At 41.1% G+C, this 18,454-nt stretch overlaps 1 protein-coding gene and 1 pseudogene across 3 annotated transcripts in view; both read left to right on the forward strand.

Moving 5' to 3' along the window:
* CSPP1 (centrosome and spindle pole associated protein 1) overlaps positions 1-18,454 on the forward strand; it is a 126,881-nt gene that overhangs the window by 100,646 nt on the left and 7,781 nt on the right. For all 3 annotated transcript variants that reach the window (XM_011940905.1, XM_011940904.1, XM_011940906.1), the window contains 4 exons: positions 603-742; positions 3,934-4,074; positions 6,306-6,352; positions 8,493-8,556. In XM_011940905.1, coding sequence (XP_011796295.1) covers positions 603-742; positions 3,934-4,074; positions 6,306-6,352; positions 8,493-8,556 — 392 coding nt within the window. The remainder of the gene's footprint in view (positions 1-602; positions 743-3,933; positions 4,075-6,305; positions 6,353-8,492; positions 8,557-18,454) is intronic.
* On the forward strand, positions 14,606-15,587 carry LOC105510908 (annotated as a pseudogene).

Here is an 18,454-nt window from a genome sequence, read left to right on the forward strand (position 1 = left end):
GCCTCCCAAAGTGCTGGGATCACAGGTGTGAGCCACCATGCCCGGCCAACTTTTTTTTTTTTTTTTGAGACGTAATCTTGCTCTGTCGCCCAGGCCAGAGTGCAGTGGTGTGATCTCAGGTCACTGCAGCCTCCACCTCCTGGGTTCAAGTGATTCTGCTGCCTCAGCCTCCCGAGTAGCTGGGACTACAGGCGTGCGCTATCACACCCAGCTAATTTTTGTATTTTTAGTAGACATAGGGTTTCTCCACATTGGCCGGTCTGGTCTTGAACTCCTGACCTCAAGTGATCCACCTGTCTTGGCCTCCCAAAGTGCTGGATTACAGGCATGAGACACCACGCCTGACCTCATTTTTTTTTTTTTGTAGTGAGGGGATCTTGCTTTGTAGGCCAGGCTGGTATTGAACTCCTGGTTTCAAGGAGTCCTCCTCTCTACCTCCCAAAGTGCTGGGATTGCAAATGTGAGCCACAGCACCTGGCCTAGAATAATTCTTTAATAATATGATGTGGTGAAAGAGACCAAATTTCTTTTACAGTGAATTAGATGTGAACTCACCTATTTTTCCTATAAAGCACATATTATAATTTGTCATCTGTCTATAGGAAAAGGGAAAGGAATCCCATGGATATATTTGATATGGCTAGACATCGGTTGCAAGCTCCTGTCAGAAGACAGTCACCTAAGGGCTTAGACGCTGCCACTTTTCAGAATATTCATGATTTTAATGAGCTGAAAGATAGAGGTGAGTAGATTGCTGCTCTTTGAAAGATGTAGCAGAAGTGTTCTACCCATATTTAAATATCTATAAAGATTTTTGTACCCTTTTTCTAAAGTAGAATTTTATCTATGATACGTATTTTAAGTTAAAATGAAATGAAACTTCTGTATTCTCTAGGTCTTCAGTTAACCAGTCTGGTAGATGAAGCTTTAGTTTGACTAACTGCTTTCTTTTGGAGAGCATATAGTGTTAAAGTCTGGGATGGATGAGATCACATAGACTAGTATGAAGAATGGAACTTGGCATTTAATGGAGGATGGACAGACAAAGATGAGCTCATGAAAAATACTGAGGAGAAGCCAGAGAGACTGGAGGAGAAGCAGGAGAATGTACGATCCCGAAACCTGAGCGGAAAGAGTATCAAGGAGACAGGATAATGTATGATGAATACCGGAAAATGTCAGTTGGATGAGGTCATTGGTGACCTCAGCTAGAGCTTTTTAAGTGGAATGATCGCCGATTAACTTTGGAATGAGGATTGACTAGGAGACAAGATATTGGAAACAATAGGCATAAGACTTTTAGAAGACCCTTGGCTGGGAAAGGGAAGGGGAAGGAGAGGGATCAGGAGCTGGAAGAGTCCTTAGAATGTGAATGTGAGGAGCTATGCAGGAGAAAGAGGTTCAGGCTCTAGGAGAGGGTGAGTGATTGTTGAAGTGAGCAGGGCATCTGGGTAGGCAGGAGGAAATCTAGGGGATTTGAGGGAAGAGTTAGGAGAAGCTTTGATGTAGCCACTTAGGACGAATAGAAGAGAAAGTTTAGTAGGGAAATGGGATTTCCAAGGTACACGAGGCCTAGGAGACTGAGAATGTGTGGAGGAACCAAAATGTGTGTTGTGTAATTTTCCTTTCGGCATATTCAGCAGAGCAGGTGTTGGAGCAGAAGGGGCAGATTATGGGATGTGTGGTCATAATGACCTAGGCCAGAAAACTGGAATTTAAGCTTTGTATCCTTTTGAAAGTAATATCTGTATATTGTAGCAAATTTTCAAAATACAGAAAGATAGTAAGAAGGAAAAATCACCTTAGTCAAACTACCTATATATAAGTACCATTATCATTTTGGATGTTTTCTAGTCTTTCTGAGCGTAATTAAAAGAAAAACAAGATAAATTGTGTTATTTATTTAATTTTCTCTATTGTTTTTCACCTAGATTTACATGTATTATCAATTACGTATACCATAGTTATTTTTTATGCTATCATATATTGATTACTTACTATCTGCCAGGCATTATGTTAATCCAGTGGGTCTCATGAGAAGTTTGATCTGAAATCAAAACTGTTTGTATTATAAACTAAGACATTATTTGTATTTTTCATTCTTATTCTCTCATGTGTATACAGATTGGCCAGAGACTACATGACATGTGATGATTTCATCTCTTTGAAGCTAGCAGAATGTGTCCTTGTGTATTCTTGTGTTTTAAGAATCTCTTAGTTTTAACTTCTAATATGGCGTGTGTGTGTGTGTGTGTGTGTGTGTGTGTGTGTGTGTGTGTGTGTGTGACTACATAAGTAAAGCTCTTTGGGGTCCTCAATTTTTAAGAGTGTAAAAAAGATCTTGAGACCAAAAAGGTTTAAGCCATAGAATTGAGCCATTCATTTCCCTGTGTTACTACATCTTGCCCTCATTCACCAATGACCTGGTGGTTGGTATTGTTTTTTAATGAGTCTGGAAGCAGTGAAGCCAGGGACCAGTCCAAGTTTATGTGTCCAGAGTCTTCTGTTAACTTCTGAAAATGGCTATTAGCCATTTTCACTATTTTGTTCTTTTGATAATTTCTGATCATAAAGCTTTATACATATTTAGGACCATAAAACTGTGTATATATTTAGGCTCATTTATTTATATTCCAGCAGTGTAATTAGTGAGTCAAACGGAATAATATTTTCAAGGCTTTTTATATGTATGAACTCTATGTTTCTTCTCAAGATTTAAAAATTTTTATTCTTGGCTGGGCGCAGTGGCTAGTGCCTGTAATCCCAGCACTTTGAGAGACCGAGGCAGGTGGATCACAAAGTCAGGAGCTCAAGACCAGCCTGGCCAACATAGCGAAACCCCATCTCTACTAAAAACTACAAAAAAAAAAATTAACCGGGCATAGTGGTGGGCACCTGTAGTCCCAGCTACTTGGGAGACTGAGGCAGGAGAATTGCTTGAACCCAGGAGGTGGAGGTTGCAGTGAGCTGAGATCATGCTACTGCACTCCAGCCTGGGTGACAGAGTAATACTTTGTCTCAAAACAAAACAAAACAAAACAAAATTTATTCTTGTTTGTGGATATTCATGGAATTGTGACAGAGGTAAATTCCTTCAGAAATGGCAATCCCCAGCCACAGTGGCTCACTCCTGTAATCCCAGCACTTTGGGAGGCCAAGGCGGGCAGATCACGAGGTCAGGAAATCGAGATCATCCTGGCTAACACAGTGAAGCCCTGTCTCTACTAAAAATACAAAAAATGAGCCAGGTGTGGTGGTGGGCGCCTATAGTCCCAGCTACTCAGGAGGCTGAGGCAGGAGAATGGTGTGAGCCCGGGAGGTGGAGCTGGCAGTGAACAAGACCGTGCCACCTTACTCCAGCCTGGGCGACAGATCAAGACTCCATCTCAAAAAACAAAAACAAAAACAAACAAACAAAAAACAGAAATGGCATTCCCCTAAGTTCCAGCCAGTCTATGTTTGTCTTGCTTTCTGCTTGATACTTGTAAGGACTAAAATATTAATTGGCCAGTGACATTATTTTTTCACATTTCCAGTATATTTTAGAGATCAGCCATGATTACAGTGTCTCATGGCTGCCTTAGTCATAGCCATGTGACCATCTGCTTGGATATACCTGCACGTAGTTTGTGTTCTGGGTGGCATCCTGGCAGGGCTAGGATAGGTAGAAATGGAGAATGTGGCATCCACTGCTTGTTCTGGGTTATTTCTTATGTTGGTAAGTTTGTGAAAAGGCACTTATGAAAGAATATTAATTTCATGTTCTTTAGTTTTGTGTCTATTTACTGTCCTTTGACTTTAGTGATGTTTCACTATTTATATTATTTCCTTGATTTTGAAATGAGGTTACTCATGTTACTTATAGTGAAATTTTATAAAATCCCATTTGAAAACAACATTTAACTTAGTTATATAACATATTTTTTATACCAGATTCAGAAACACGAGTTGATCTGAGATTTATGTACCCGGATCCTCCAAGAGATCATCACACCTTAGAGATTCAGCAGCAAGCCCTGCTAAGAGAGCAGCAGAAGAGGCTGAACAGAATAAAAATGCAGGAAGGTGCCAAAGGTAAGAAATAATCATTGCTGTGTCAAATAGTATTAGCACGCTGTTTTTCGGTAGGCTTTCTGCATCTCTTCTGTTGATTTCAGTCCCAGGCCTCCTCCCTTCACTGGCAGCCCCATGCTTACAGGGCCCGTTTGGTCTGTAGTACCAGAAAAGAAGAAGTATGAGAAAGGGCTCTGAGTGGCTCCACCAGGGTGGTGTATTCATGCATGACAGGGGCCCAGCCATTCACTGTAGCCAGGAGGATTGAATACTTTGACCAGGCCAGGTGACATCTGCATTAGGAACTAGAAACCAAAGGAAGGAGTGCCAGGCAAACATATCAGTGCCCTGTCATGATGTGTCGGGCATTTGTCTACTGTGCCATGTCAGGCATTTGTCTACTGTGGTGTGAGTGTGTTTAAGTTTTGATGTGGTGTAAAATGTGCAAAGCATCAGACTGGACTATGAATATGTTTTCGTATAATCAACCAATTGTAAGATACTTAGTGGTTACTAGGAGCACAGGTACTGGCCTCTATCCAGGGATATGGTGATGAATGACATATGCTGCTGCTCTTGAGGAGGTTATATTTTGTTGGAGAAGTTAGATGCTAAAGAAGTATAACGGTGATGAATATTGCACAGAAGAAATCCAGGACACCGTTGGGTTGGGATGGGTGGGCACCTAGAAGCAGAGTGGGGCTAGTTGTCTCAGAGAGCACTGATGGGGCCTGATGATAGCCAGGTGTACTGCATGGCCTTCCCATCTGTATTTCACCAGCTTTCAGGCCATCGAGGTTAACCATGGAAAATGAGTAATGAAAACACAACAATCAGATAACAAGAATGGAAGGGATGTTCCTGCCAGTTATTTTTAAGAAAATTTAAGACCCTATCTTGGGAGGCTGGTCTGACTTGCAGAATCTGAGGAAGCTTTTTTGACTTCATGAGATAGCATCACAGGAGTAAGTGATGCAGCACTTTAGGCCCAGATCATAGGTAAGACTTTAATAAACATATGTATAGGGATCGTCTTCCCTTCATCTGGTACAGAATTTTTAATAACAGCCTCATAGCCCTGTGACAGAATAAGCCTAATTCTAGGATAAGCAGTAGGTGTATCACCTGGAGAGAGGAAAGAAGCAAGTACATTCTTCAACCTTTGTACCCAGTCTGGTGGCATTTTTCTTTAGTCTCAAAATGAAGGTCTGATCTTGTGGGATTTTGGTATCTTAGACTGATTAGCCAAAAAGTAGTCCCCAGGTGGATACAGGTACATTTTGGCACTGAAGGTATCTACCACAGTAGCCACCCCCCGACTGCCAGTAGACACTATGATGACCTAATTCATAAGAATATGATTTCACTGACTGGGCGTGGTGGCTCACGCCTGTAATCCCAGCACTTTGGGAGGTCGAAGTAGGCAGATCATGAGGTCAGGAGTTCAAGACTATTCTGGCCAACATAGTGAAACCCCCGTCTCTACTAAAAATACAAAAATTAGCTGGGCATGGTGGCGTGTGCCTGTAGTCCTAGCTACTCTGGAGCCTGAGTCAGGAGAATCGCTTGAACCCGGGAGGTGGAGGTTGCAGAGAGCCGAGATCGTGCCACTGCACTCCAGCTTGGGCAACAGAGTGAGACTTTGTCTCAAAAAAAAAAAATATGGCCGCACTGTAAACAATCACAAATATGTCTATTAAAATATAGGAGAAGGAATACAGGCTATCATTGGCAACTTGTTTATTCTCAAAGGCAGTATCTGAAAAGGGCAAAATGTACTATTCACAGGAATACATAGGAAGACGGGTCATGTTGGAGAGGCTTTGGGGCTTTGGGATACCTGATCCAAGATCTTTGCTTCGGGAGCTAAGTGCCTGGAATTGAGCTTATTTCAGTTCCATGTGAGGGAGCCCCTATTTAACTCCATGCAACAACTTTCTACAGACTGTAGAAATCTGACAAGATGGTGAAGGATCCTGCATTGATCGTTTTCTTTTTCTGTTGGCATTAGTTTTACATTTGCAATGATTTTACTTGTTATGTTCATTCATGTGAATGGGAGAATTTTATGCAGCTAGAATGGATGCAGGGTTATGTTTATTAATAAGTGATATCTTTAAAATATTCTGAAGTGTGATAGTTGAAAAGTAATTTACAGTAGAGAGCTAGTCAAAAAGATATTCTAAAATTTAATTTTATATAGTAAGCAATTTCTGACCTTTTAATTTGCTTTTGTTCTTCATTGACTACAGTTGACTTAGATGGCATCCCAAGTGCTAAAGTACAAGGGCAAAGAATGGTAAGCAACCAGTTATAATTTTTCAAGTTAGTTTTTGGGGGATTAAAAATCTATAGGCATATGATGATCAAGTAATTCAAATTTTGAATTATTCAGGAATATTGAATTAAGAACGTAAGTCTTATCAGTAAAGTGGATAGCTTGAGAAGTGTTAGTATAATATGTAGAGAAAACATACTGTAATGGCTAAGAACAAGATTCTAGCACTAGGCTGTTCCAGTTAGTCTATTTTTAGCTGCGTGACTTAGGGCAAGTTATTTAATCTCTTTATGCCTCAGCTTCCTAATCTGTAAAATGAGGATAATAGTACTTAAATTAATATTTGCAAGGTACTTAGAGACAGGCCTGGCATATAAATTTTATATAAGTGTTTATTAAATAAATAAAAATAGCTCAACTGCTGTTGTTAGAACTGAGATAATATATTAAAAGCCCTTACAGCAGGCCTGGCCCATGATGAGTGCAGTGTGAGTGTTTGCTGTCATTAGCATGAGCAGTAGTGGGAGTGGGAGTCTGTTATGGAAATAGTGTTGAGGTCTACAAAGCAAATAAGCAAAGGGAGGGAACAGAGAATGATAACACCCACCTGTATCCTAAGGGGGGCACTTTTTGTGCAAGACTGAATAAAGGGACAGGATGAGCTCTTTTCAATCAACAGATATTTATTATTTCCTATGGACCAGAAACTGTTCTAGGTGCTGGGGTATAGGAGTAAACAAAAGAGACAAAAATCCCTGCCCTCTGACAGCTTACATTGCAGAAGGAGGGAGAGACAGTAATCAAATAAATCAATAGTTTGTTGACTCATGGTGCTGTGGAGAAGACAACAGCAGAGAAGGCAGCTGGAGCATCCTGGGTGGGAGGGTTTATAGTTGGAAATACAGTGGGCATGGGGGCTCACTGGGTAGGTAACATTTGAGTAAGGACACCAGGGAGGTGTCCATGGAAAATGTGGGGGAACTTCTGGAGGAAGAACATTCCAGGAAGAGGCCCCAGTGGGAGCTGGCCTAGTGCATGTAAGGAGCAGTGGGAGAGCCATGAGCAAGGGCCAGTTGGACACATGGGGCAGGGGGTGACAAGGTGAGGCAGCAGGGCCTTGGGGGCCATTCTGGGGCTTTGCCTTTGACACTTGTGCATGTGATGAGAAGCTGCCAAGGTCTTTAAGTGGAGGAGTGACATGATCTGCTTGAGGTTTTTACTTGATCCACTGACTGCTGTGCATTTAGACTGAGTGGGGCAGGAGGCTATTGCAGTAATTTAGGCAAGAGACAAGCTCACTTTCTGATAATGAATGCAGTGCATCAGTATAATTCATTGCCTTAAAAATTAATGGACAGCTCTTTGCTGGAGTGCCTTAATAAAGCCCAGAAATCTGCTAAGAAGGTGCAGGTAGGTGGAGTTGGATGACTTTAGTTTCCTTCTGACATGTTGGTGATTATTATTCTGTACTGCAAAATTCTCTATATGTAAATTTAAGTTTTCTCTCATTTGGGAGCTCATTATAATAAGCCCAATCCTAGCATTTTTTTTCCTTACTATAACATGTGCTCCACTGTGTCTGTGCTGCATCATTGTGACAATAGGTGTCACATAGGGCTGTCATAATCTGAGAGTATACCCCCCTCTCTCCTGTGACACTGTGATCTACTCCAGAGCAGAAACTTTTAATTCATCTTTGTATCCCCAGTTCCTAGCATGAAAGAAATAGTAAGTGGGCTATACAGGTTTATGGAAATTCGAATGAATGAATCTTGGCAGTGGCTTAAAGACTTAATATTTAATTGGGGTCTTTGCTTCATACTCTATTATATTTTCTATCAGTCATAATGTGATCCTTTTATTTGACTTCAACCATAAAGGGGCAGGAAGGAGTGGAGTTAGGGAGTAAATGTGTGAGCTTGTAGAATCTGTAGCCTGGAGAGATACTGTCCTGCGTTGCTATCACCGTCTTCATAGGAATTGTGTGTGTTAAGGCTTTCCAGTATTTTCTGAGCATTGGAATGTAGTCAGTCCTACCTCTCCCCATCCTCTTCTGCTTTTAGGGAGAACAATGTGGAAACTTGTGCCTCTTCTTAGTACAAATTTGTTGTTTTTCCACATAAAACTAATAAAAATAATCATTGAAACATGTTTCTTTTAGCCCAGAGATGACACTAGTGATTTCTTGAAAAACTCATTATTGGAATCTGATAGTGCTTTTATTGGTGAGTATATTTATTTTATTAAGGCTATATATTTAAATATTAAACCTTTCTCCATACTTAAAAACCAGTACTGTATTCTTTGTTGTACAAGGTAGTAAAAAAAAAGGAATATTCTTTTTTCTGTTTTAATGAGTAATCATCAGATATTCCTTGCAAAGTTTTCAAAATCACAATTACTGAAATGAACTTTAAAAGTTTTAGGAATGCCGGGCGCGGTGGCTCAAGCCTGTAATCCCAGCACTTTGGGAGGCCGAGACGGGTGGATCACGAGGTCAGGAGATCGAGACCATCCTGGCTAACACGGTGAAACCCCGTCTCTACTAAAAAAATACAAAAAACTAGCCGGGCGAGGTGGCGGGCTCCTGTAGTCCCAGCTACTCGGGAGGCTGAGGCAGGAGAATGGCATAAACCCGGGAGGCGGAGCTTGCAGTGAGCTGAGATCCGGCCACTGCACTCCAGCCTGGGTGACAGAGCGAGACTCCGTCTCAAAAAAAAAAAAAAAAAGTCTTAGGAATAGTTGACAAACCTGTACATGAATGTTCATAACAGCCTCATTTCTGTCGCCCAGGCTGGAGTGCAGTGGCCGGATCTCAGCTCACTGCAAGCTCCGCCTCCCGGGTTCCCGCCATTCTCCTGCCTCAGCCTCCCGAGTAAGATGGTACTACAGGCGCCTGCCACCTCGCCCGGCTAGTTTTTTGTGTTTTTTGGTAGAGACGGGGTTTCACCATGTTAGCCAGGATGGTCTCGATTTTCTGACCTCGTGATCCGCCCGTCTCGGCCTCCCAAAGTGCTGGGATTACAGGCTTGAGCCACCGCGCCCGGCCCAGCCTCATTTCTAATGCCAAATGCTGGAATCAGGCCAGATGTCCTTCAGTAGATGAATGGTTAAACAAACTCTGGTACATCCATGCCATGGAATACCACTCAGCAATAAAAAGGAACAAAGTTTTGAAACTTGGATCAACTTGGATGACTCTTCAGGGAAATTGAGCAAAAAAGACAATCCCAATACGTTTACTGTATGATTCCATTTACATAACATTTTTGAAATTACAGAATTAAGAAATTGAGAACAGATTAGTGGTTGCCAGGGGTTGAGGGATAGGGAGAGGTGTATATAGTTATAAAAGGGCAAGAAGAGGGATCCTTGTGGTTTGGGAACTGTTTAACAACTTGTTTGCAGGGGTAGATACACACATGTAAATGGGAAATAAAATAATAAATAATAATAGATCTTAATACACACATAAAAACACACAAATGGGTATTGGTAAGATAGTAAATTGGAATCTGTGGGTTGTATCAGTATCAATATCCTGGTTGTGAGATTATACTTGAGTTCTGCAAAATGTTACCACTGGGGGAAATTGGACAAAATGTATAGGGAATCTCTACTATTTCTTATACCTGTGTGTGTACCTTAATTATTTTAATCTATTTACAGTTATCTTAATATTTCAGTCAAAAAAGTCATAAGACTATTTTATTTAGTCTTCAGAAGATAAGTAAAGGTACCATGGGATCTTTTTTCTTAAAGTAGTATACACTTATGATTATGTACTCTGATCATGAGTGTTTCTGCTATCCTAGGGCCATCAAGGAATGATCTAGTCTACATATAAGCTGTATTTCAGGCCAATTACTTTAGATTTTCATGTGATAAAATTCCAAATTAACTTATATTTTTCTCTTAATGGTTTTTTGTTGTTGTTGCTGTTTTTGAGACAGGGTCTTGCTCTGTCGCCCAGGCTGGAGTGCAGCAGCACAATCATTGCTCACTACAGCCTCAAATTCCTGGGCTCAAGTGCTCCTCCCATCTCAGCCTCCCCAGTAGCTGGGACTACAGCATGTACTACCATACCCAGTTATCTTTTTTATTTTTTGTAGAGATGAGGTCTCCCTATGTTGTCCAGGCTGGTCTCAAACACCTGGACTCAAGGGATCCTCCTGCCTCAGCCTCCCAAAGTGCTGGGATTACAGACATGAGCCACTGTACCTGGTCTTTTTTTTTTTTAATGAATTTTTCCTTTCCAAGGAAGATGCACTGGGGAGAGAAGGAAAAATAAAACCAGCAGGAGACAGGGATGGGAAGATTGCTTGTCAGGGAAATGAGACCTATCCTTCCTAACAGTGAAGATAGTCTGGGCCATTCAAGATGGTGTGTTGGAGTATTCCATGACACTAGAACAAAGATACAGCAGTCTTTACGGTTAACGGTGACTGCAAATGCTGCATAAGTCATGGCTGTGTTAACCACTGCTCTAAGGAATGTAAAGTTGGTGGTTTCAGTGCATTATTTTTAAAAAGTAGGATTTTTTAAATTGTAAAACACACATAAACTTAACATTTACCATTTTAACCATTTTAAAGTGTACAGTTGACTGGCATTAAGTATTTCTATTGTGCAACCACCACTATCATCCATCTCCAGAACTCATCTTGAAAATAGAAACTCTGGCCAGGCGCGGTGGCTCAAGCCTGTAATCCCAGCACTTTGGGAGGCCAAGACGGGTGGATCACGAGGTCAGGAGATTGAGACCATCCTGGCTAATACGGTGAAACCCCATCTCTACTAAAAAATACAAAAAACTAGCCAGGCGAGGTGGCGAGTGCCTGTAGTCCCAGCTACTTGGGAGGCTGAGGCAGGAGAATGGCGTAAACCCGGGGGGCAGAGCTTGCAGTGAGCTGAGATCTGGCTACTGCACTCCAGCCTGGGCGACAGAGCGAGACTCCGTTTCAAAAAAAAAAAAAAAGAAAAGAAAACAGAAACTCTTCATATGAGACAGTAATTCCCCATTGCCTTCTCCATCCAGCCCCTGGCATCTAACATTCTACTTTCCATCTCCATAAATTTGACTACTCTAGGACCTCATGTAAGTGGAATCATACAGTATTTATCCTTTGAGGACTGGCGTATTTCACTTCACATAACGTCTGTGAGGTTTATCCATGTTATAGCATGTGTCAGATTTTCTTTTTTTTCCCCTTAGAGACAGGGTCTCCCTTGCTACCCAGGCTGGAGTGCAGTGGTGTGATCATGGCTCACTGCAGCCTTGACCTCCCTGTGCTCAGATGATTCTCCTACCTCACCCTCCCAAGTAGCTGAGATTACAAGCACACACTCACTACCATGCCCGAATAATTTTTGTATTTTTTGTAGAGACAGGGTTTCACCATGTTGCCCAGGTTGGTCACGAACTCTTGAGCATAACTGATCCTCCAACAGTGGCCTCCCAAAGTGCTGAGATCACGGGTGTGAGCTACCACACTCAGCCAGATTTCCCTTTTTATGATGTGAATAATATTCCATTGTATGTATGTACCATGTTTTGTTTATCCATTCATCTGTCAGTAGACACTTGAGTGGCTTTCACCTTTTGGCTGTTGTGACTAATGCTCCTACGAATAGGTGTACAATTAGCTGTTGGAGTCAGTGCTTTCACTTCTTTTGGGTATACACTAACAGATAGCATTTGCTAGATCATATAGTAATTCTATTTTTAATTATTTGAAGTCTCACCACATCGTTTTCCACAGCAGCTGCACCATTTTACATTCCTACCAGTGCACAAAAGTTCTGATTTCTCTACATCCTTGTTAACACTTATTACTTTGTTTTTTGAATAGTAGCAATCTTTATAGGTGTGAGGTGGCATCTCATTGTGGTTTTGACTTACATTTCTGTAATGATTAGTGATGTTGAACATCTTTACATGTGCTTACTGACTAATTGTAAATCATTTTTGAAGAAATATCTATTTAAGACTTTTACTAATTCTTAAAATCAGATATTTTTTGTTGTTATTGAGTTGTAGGAGTTCTTTATTAATCTATTCTGGATCTTACCCCTTATCAGATACATGATTTGCAAATGTTTTCGACATAGTGGGTTGCCTTTTCACTCTGTTGGTTGTGTCCTTTGATACATAGGAGCTTTTAACTTTGGTACAGTCCAATCTATCTCTGCTTTTGTTGCCTGTGCTTTTGGTGTCACATCTAAGACATCGTTGCCAAATCCAATACCATGAAGCTTTCCTCGTATGCTTTCTTCTAAGAGTTTTATATATATAGTTTTAGCTCTTAACGTTTAGATGCCTAACCATGGAGTGTCAAAATACATGTCAGAAAGCGAAAGAATGGCAAGGTGAAATAGATGAATCCACTATTATGGTTAGAGATTTTTAACACCTCTCTATCAGAAATGGACAGAGGCATGAAGGCAGAAAATCAGTAAGGACATAGTTGAGTTCTGCAACACCGTCAACCAACTGGATATAATGGACGTCAAAAGACACCTTCATTAACAACAGCAGAACACATACTCTTCTCAGGGTCACATGGAACATTCACCAGGACAGATTACAATCTGGGAAAGAAAACAAACTTTAACAGATATAAAAGAAGATAAATCACACAATATCTGTCCCCAGACCACAATGGAAATAAACTAGAAATCAGTAACAGAAAGATAGCTGGAAAAATCTCCAAATACTTTGAAGATTAAATGCCACATTTCTAAATAACTCATGGGTCAGAGAAAAAATATGAAAATACATTTTAAAATAACTTGATCTAAATGAAAATGAAAATACAACTTCTCAATTTGTAGGAGGTAGCAGAAATAACGCTTGTCTTTCTACTTTCCTAATGTATGCATTCAATTAAATGTAGAATGCCAAACTCTAAAACTCACAGAAGATAACAACAGAAAATTTAGATGACCTTGGGTATGGTGATGACTTTTAGATACAAAACCAAAGTCATAATTTATGAAAGAAATAACTGATAAGCCAGACTATGTAAAAGTTTTAAAAATTGGTAATTTTTCTTTTTTTAAATAAAGTCTCGCTGTTGTCCCCAGGCTGGAGCGTGATGGCATGATCTTGGCTCACTGCAACCTCCACCTCCCAGGTTCAAGCGATTCTGCTGCCTCAGCCTCCCGAGTAGCTGGGATTACAGGCGCCTGCCACCATGCCTGGCTAATTTTTGTATTTTTAGTAGAGATGGGGTTTCACCATGTTGACCAGGCTGGTCTCGAACTCCTGACCTCAGGTGATCCACCTGCCTCGGCCTCCCAAAGTGCTGGGATCATAGGTGTGAGCCACTGCGCCCGGCCAAAAATTGGTAAATTGTTAAGATACTCAGATTTATAACATTGACTGTATACATGAAGAAAAGTAGAAAGATCTAAAATCAGTATTCTAAGCTTCCACATATGAAAATTAGAAAATAATTAAATCCAAAGTAAGCAGAAGAAGAGAAACAAAAATTGGAGCAAAAATCCGTGCAATTGAAAACAGGAAATCAATAGAGAAAATCAGTGAAACCAAGAGTTATTTCTGAGAAGATCAGTAAGCCTCTAGCCAAGCTAATAAGAGAGAAGACACAAATTACTAATATCAGAGACAGGGCATATCTGGCTGGGCATGGCTCACACCTGTAATCCCAGCACTTTGGGAGGCTGAGGTGGGTGGATCACCTGAGGTCAGGAGTTCGAGACCAGTCTGGTCAACTTGGCAAAACCGGGTGTCTACTAAAAACATAAAGATTAGCTGGGCATGGTGGCGCGTGCCCTTAGTCCCAGCTACCTGGGAGGCTGAGGCAGGAGAATTGCTTGAACCAAGAGATGGAGGTTACAGTGAGCTGAGATCGTGCCACTGCACTCCAGCCTGGGTGACAGAGCGAGATTCTGTCCAAAAAAAAAGGTTAGGGGGCATATCACTACAGGTCCCACGAACATTGAAAACATAGTTGGCTGGGCGCGGTGGCTCAAGCCTGTAATCTCAGCACTTTGGGAGGCCTAGGCGGGTGGATCACAAGGTCAGGAGATCGAGACCATCCTGGATAACATGGTGAAACCCCGTCTCTACTAAAAATACCAAAAACAACAACAAAAAACAGGCGTGGTGGCGGGCACCTGTAGTCCCAGCTCTTCAGGAGACTGAGGCAGGAGAATGGCATGAACCCGGGAGGCGGAGCTTGCAGTGAGCTGAGATCGCACCACTGCACTCTAGCCTGGGCAACAGAGCAAGACTCCGTCTCAAAACAAAACAAAAAACATAGTCCAAGATCCTGGTGTGATTCCGTTCTGCTTGGCTGTTCTCTTGAGTAGTGGTCATTTATCTCTGTCCACCTTCTTTCCTACCTAAGTGGGTGCCACCACTGATGGAAGATTTGATGGACATGGACATGAGTCCTGAGGCCCCAGAACTATCTTTTTGGTTGTGAACTAAAGGCTGACAAAGATTATCACTTTAAGGTAGATAATGATGAAAATGAGCACCAGTTATCTTTAAGAACGTTCAGTTTAGGGGCTGGTGCTGGTGTAAAGGATGAATTGCACATTATTGAAGCAGAAGCAATGAATTACGAAGGCAGTCCAATTAAAGTAACACTGGCAACTTTGAAAATGTCTGTACAGCCAGTGGTTTCCCTTGGGGGCTTTGAAATCACACCACCAGTGCTCTTATGGTTGAAGTGTGGTTCAGGGCCAGTGCATATTAGTGGATAGCACTTAGTAGTTGTGGAGGAAGATGCAGAGTCAGAAGATGAAGAGGAGGAGGATGTGAAACTCTTAAGTATATCTGGAAAGCAGTCTGCCCCTGAGGTGGTAGCAGGGTTCCACAGAAAAAAGTAAAACTTGCTGTTAATGAAGATGAAGATGAAGATGATGATGATTTTGATGATGAGGAATCTGATGAAAAAGCGCCAGTGAAGAAATCTATACAAGATACTTCAGCCATAAATGCACAAAAGTCAAATCAGAATGGAAAAGACTCAAAAGCATCATCAACACCCAGATCAACAGGACAAGAATCCTTCAAAAAACAGGAAAAAACTCCTAAAACACCAAAAGGACTTAGTTCTGTAGAAGACATTAAAGCAAAAATGCAAGCAAGTATAGAAAAAGGTGGTTCTTTTCCCAAAGTGGAAGCCAAATTCATTAATTATGTGAAGAATTGCTTCTGGATGATTGATCAGGAGGCTATTCAAGATCTCTGGCAGTGGAGGAAGTCTCTTTAAGAAAATAGTTTAAGCAATTTGTTAAAAATTTTCCATCTTATTTCATTTCTTTAACAGTTGAAATCTGGCTGTCCTTTTTATAATGCAGAGTGAGAACTTTCCCTACCGTGTTTGATAAGTGTTGTCCAGGTTCCATTGCCAAGAATGTGTTGTCCACAATACCTGTTAAGTTCTTAAAGATGCAACTTCACCCTTAGCTTGGTTTTAAGTATGTGTGGAATGTCATGATAGGACATAGTAGTAGTGGTGGTCAGACATGGAAATGGTGGGGAGATAAAAATATACACGTGAAATAACCTCAGTGTTTTAATTAAAAAACAAAACAAACAAAACAAAACAAAACAAAATAGTCCAAGAATACCATGAACAACTCTGTGCCCACAAATCTGATAACCTAAAGTCTACCACCCATTTATGGTAACTCAGCCAACTCAGAATAGAGGGGAAACTTCTGCAACTTGATAAGGAACATCTACAAAGTCCTACAGCTAACATCATAATGATGAGAAACTAGAAGCTTTCCTGCTAAGATCAGGATGTCCTTTCTCACCACTGATTAACAGCATACTGGAAGTCCTAGCTAATACTAGCAGTAAGGCAGAAAAGGAAATAAAAGGTGTACTGATTGGAAAGGGAGAAATAGAATTGTCTTTGTTTACAGATGATATGATTGTCTATAGAAAATCTGAAGAAATCAACTAAAAACCTCCTGGAACTAGTAAGCAGTTATGATAAAGTTGCAGGATACAAGATTAATATATAAAACTCAGGCACTTAAAAATATGCCAGCAATGTACAAGTGAAATTTGAAATTAAAAACACAATACCACTTACATTAGCATTCCCCCAAGAAATACTGAAGTAGGTATCTATCTATCTATCTATCTATCTATCTATCTATCTATCTATCTATCTATCTATCTATCTTATCTATCTAGAACTGCCTGAGGAAAACTACAAAACTGATGAAATTGAAGGACGACTAAATAAATGGAGATACATTCCATGACCATGCACAGGATGACTCAGTATTGTCAAGATGTCAGGTCTTCTCAACTTGATCTATAGATTTAGTACAATCCCAATAAAAATCCCAGCAAGTTATTATGTGGATAACAACAAACTGATTCTAAAGTTCATTTGGAAAGGCAAAAGATCCAGAATAGCCAACACAATGTTTAAAGAGAACAGAGTTGGAGGACTGTCACAGCTGACTTCAAGAGTTATGATAAAGTTATAATAAACAAGACAATGTGGCATTGGTGAAAGACTAGACAAATAGACCAGCTGAATGGAATATAGAGCCCAGAAATAGACTTATGCAGGCTGGGCACAGTGGCTCACATCTTTGGGAGGCTACTTGAGGCCAGGAGTTTGAGACCAGCCTGGGCAACAAGGTAACAAAGCAAGACCTTGTCTCTACCAAAAAAAAAAAAAAAAAAATTAAATTAGCCAATGTGGTGGCACATCCCTGAAGTCCTAGCTATTTGGGAGGCTGAGGTGGGAGGATTACTTGAACCTGGAAGTTCGGGGCTGCCGTGAGCTATGATCACACCACTGAACTCCAGCCTGGGCAACAGAGAAAGACCTTGTCTCAGAAAAAGAAATAGACTCATGCAAATATAGTCAGCTGATCTCTGACAAAAGACCAAAGGCAGTACTGACAATGGACCAAAGGCAGTATTATGATTGAGAAAAGACAGTCTTTTCTACAAATAGTGCTGGGACAGCAGGACATCTGCATGTGAAAAAATAAACCTAGACACAGATCTTACACCCTTCACAAAAATTAACTCAAAGTTGATCTTACATCTAAATGTAAAATGCTAAATTGAAAAACTCAGACAATAACAACAGAGAATCTAGATGACTTTGGGTATGGTGATGACTTTCAGATACAAAACCAAAGAAATAACTGATAAGCCGGACTTTGTAAAAATTAAAAACCTGCTCTGCTCTATAAAAGACACTGTTAATTAAGAGAATGATTAAGACATGACAGAGACTGTAAGAAAATATTTGCAAAAGACATGTCAGATAAAGGACTGTTACCCAAAATATACAAAGAAATCTTAAAACTCAACAATAAGAAAATAAAAAACCTGATTAAAAGATTGAGCAAGACTTGCACCACACATCACCATAAAGATAATAAGACTATGTAAGGATGCTATTGAGAGACAGGACTGGCTGGATTTCCTAGGCCGACTAAGAATTACTAAGCCTAGCTGGGAAGGTGACTGCACCCACCTTTAAACATGGGGCTTGTAACTCAGCTCACACCCAACCAATCAGGTAGTAAAGCGGGCTCACTAAAATACAAATTAGGCTAAAGCAGGAGATTAAAAAATAGTCAAATCATATATCGCCTGAGAGCACAGGGGGAGGAACAATGATCAGGATATAAACCCAGGCATTGGAGCTGGGGATGGCAACCCCCTTTGGGTCCCCTCCCATTGTATGGGAGCTCTGTTTTCACTCTATTAAATCTTGCAACTGCATGCTCTTCTGGTCTGTGTTTGTTACGGCTCGAGCTGAGCATTCGCTTGCTGTCTCCCAGTGTTGTTTGCTGCCGTCGCAGACCTGCCTCTGACTTCCACCCCTCCTGATCTCTCAGGGTATCCGGTGCACTTCTGATCCAGCGAGGTGGCGCCCATTGCCCGCTCCCCGTCAGGCTAAAGGCTCGCCATTGTTCCTGCACGACTAAGTGCCTGGGTTTGTCCTAATCGAGCTGAACACTAGACGCTGGTTCTCTTCTGTGACCCATGGTTCTCTTCTGTGACCCCTGGCTTCTAATAGAGCTATAACACTCACTGCATGTCCCAAGATTCCGTTCCTTGGAATCTGTGAGGCCAGGAACCCCAGGTCAGAGAAC

Source organism: Colobus angolensis, unplaced genomic scaffold, assembly GCF_000951035.1.
Source record: "Colobus angolensis palliatus isolate OR3802 unplaced genomic scaffold, Cang.pa_1.0 Scaffold194, whole genome shotgun sequence".
Taxonomy (NCBI): domain Eukaryota; kingdom Metazoa; phylum Chordata; class Mammalia; order Primates; family Cercopithecidae; genus Colobus; species Colobus angolensis.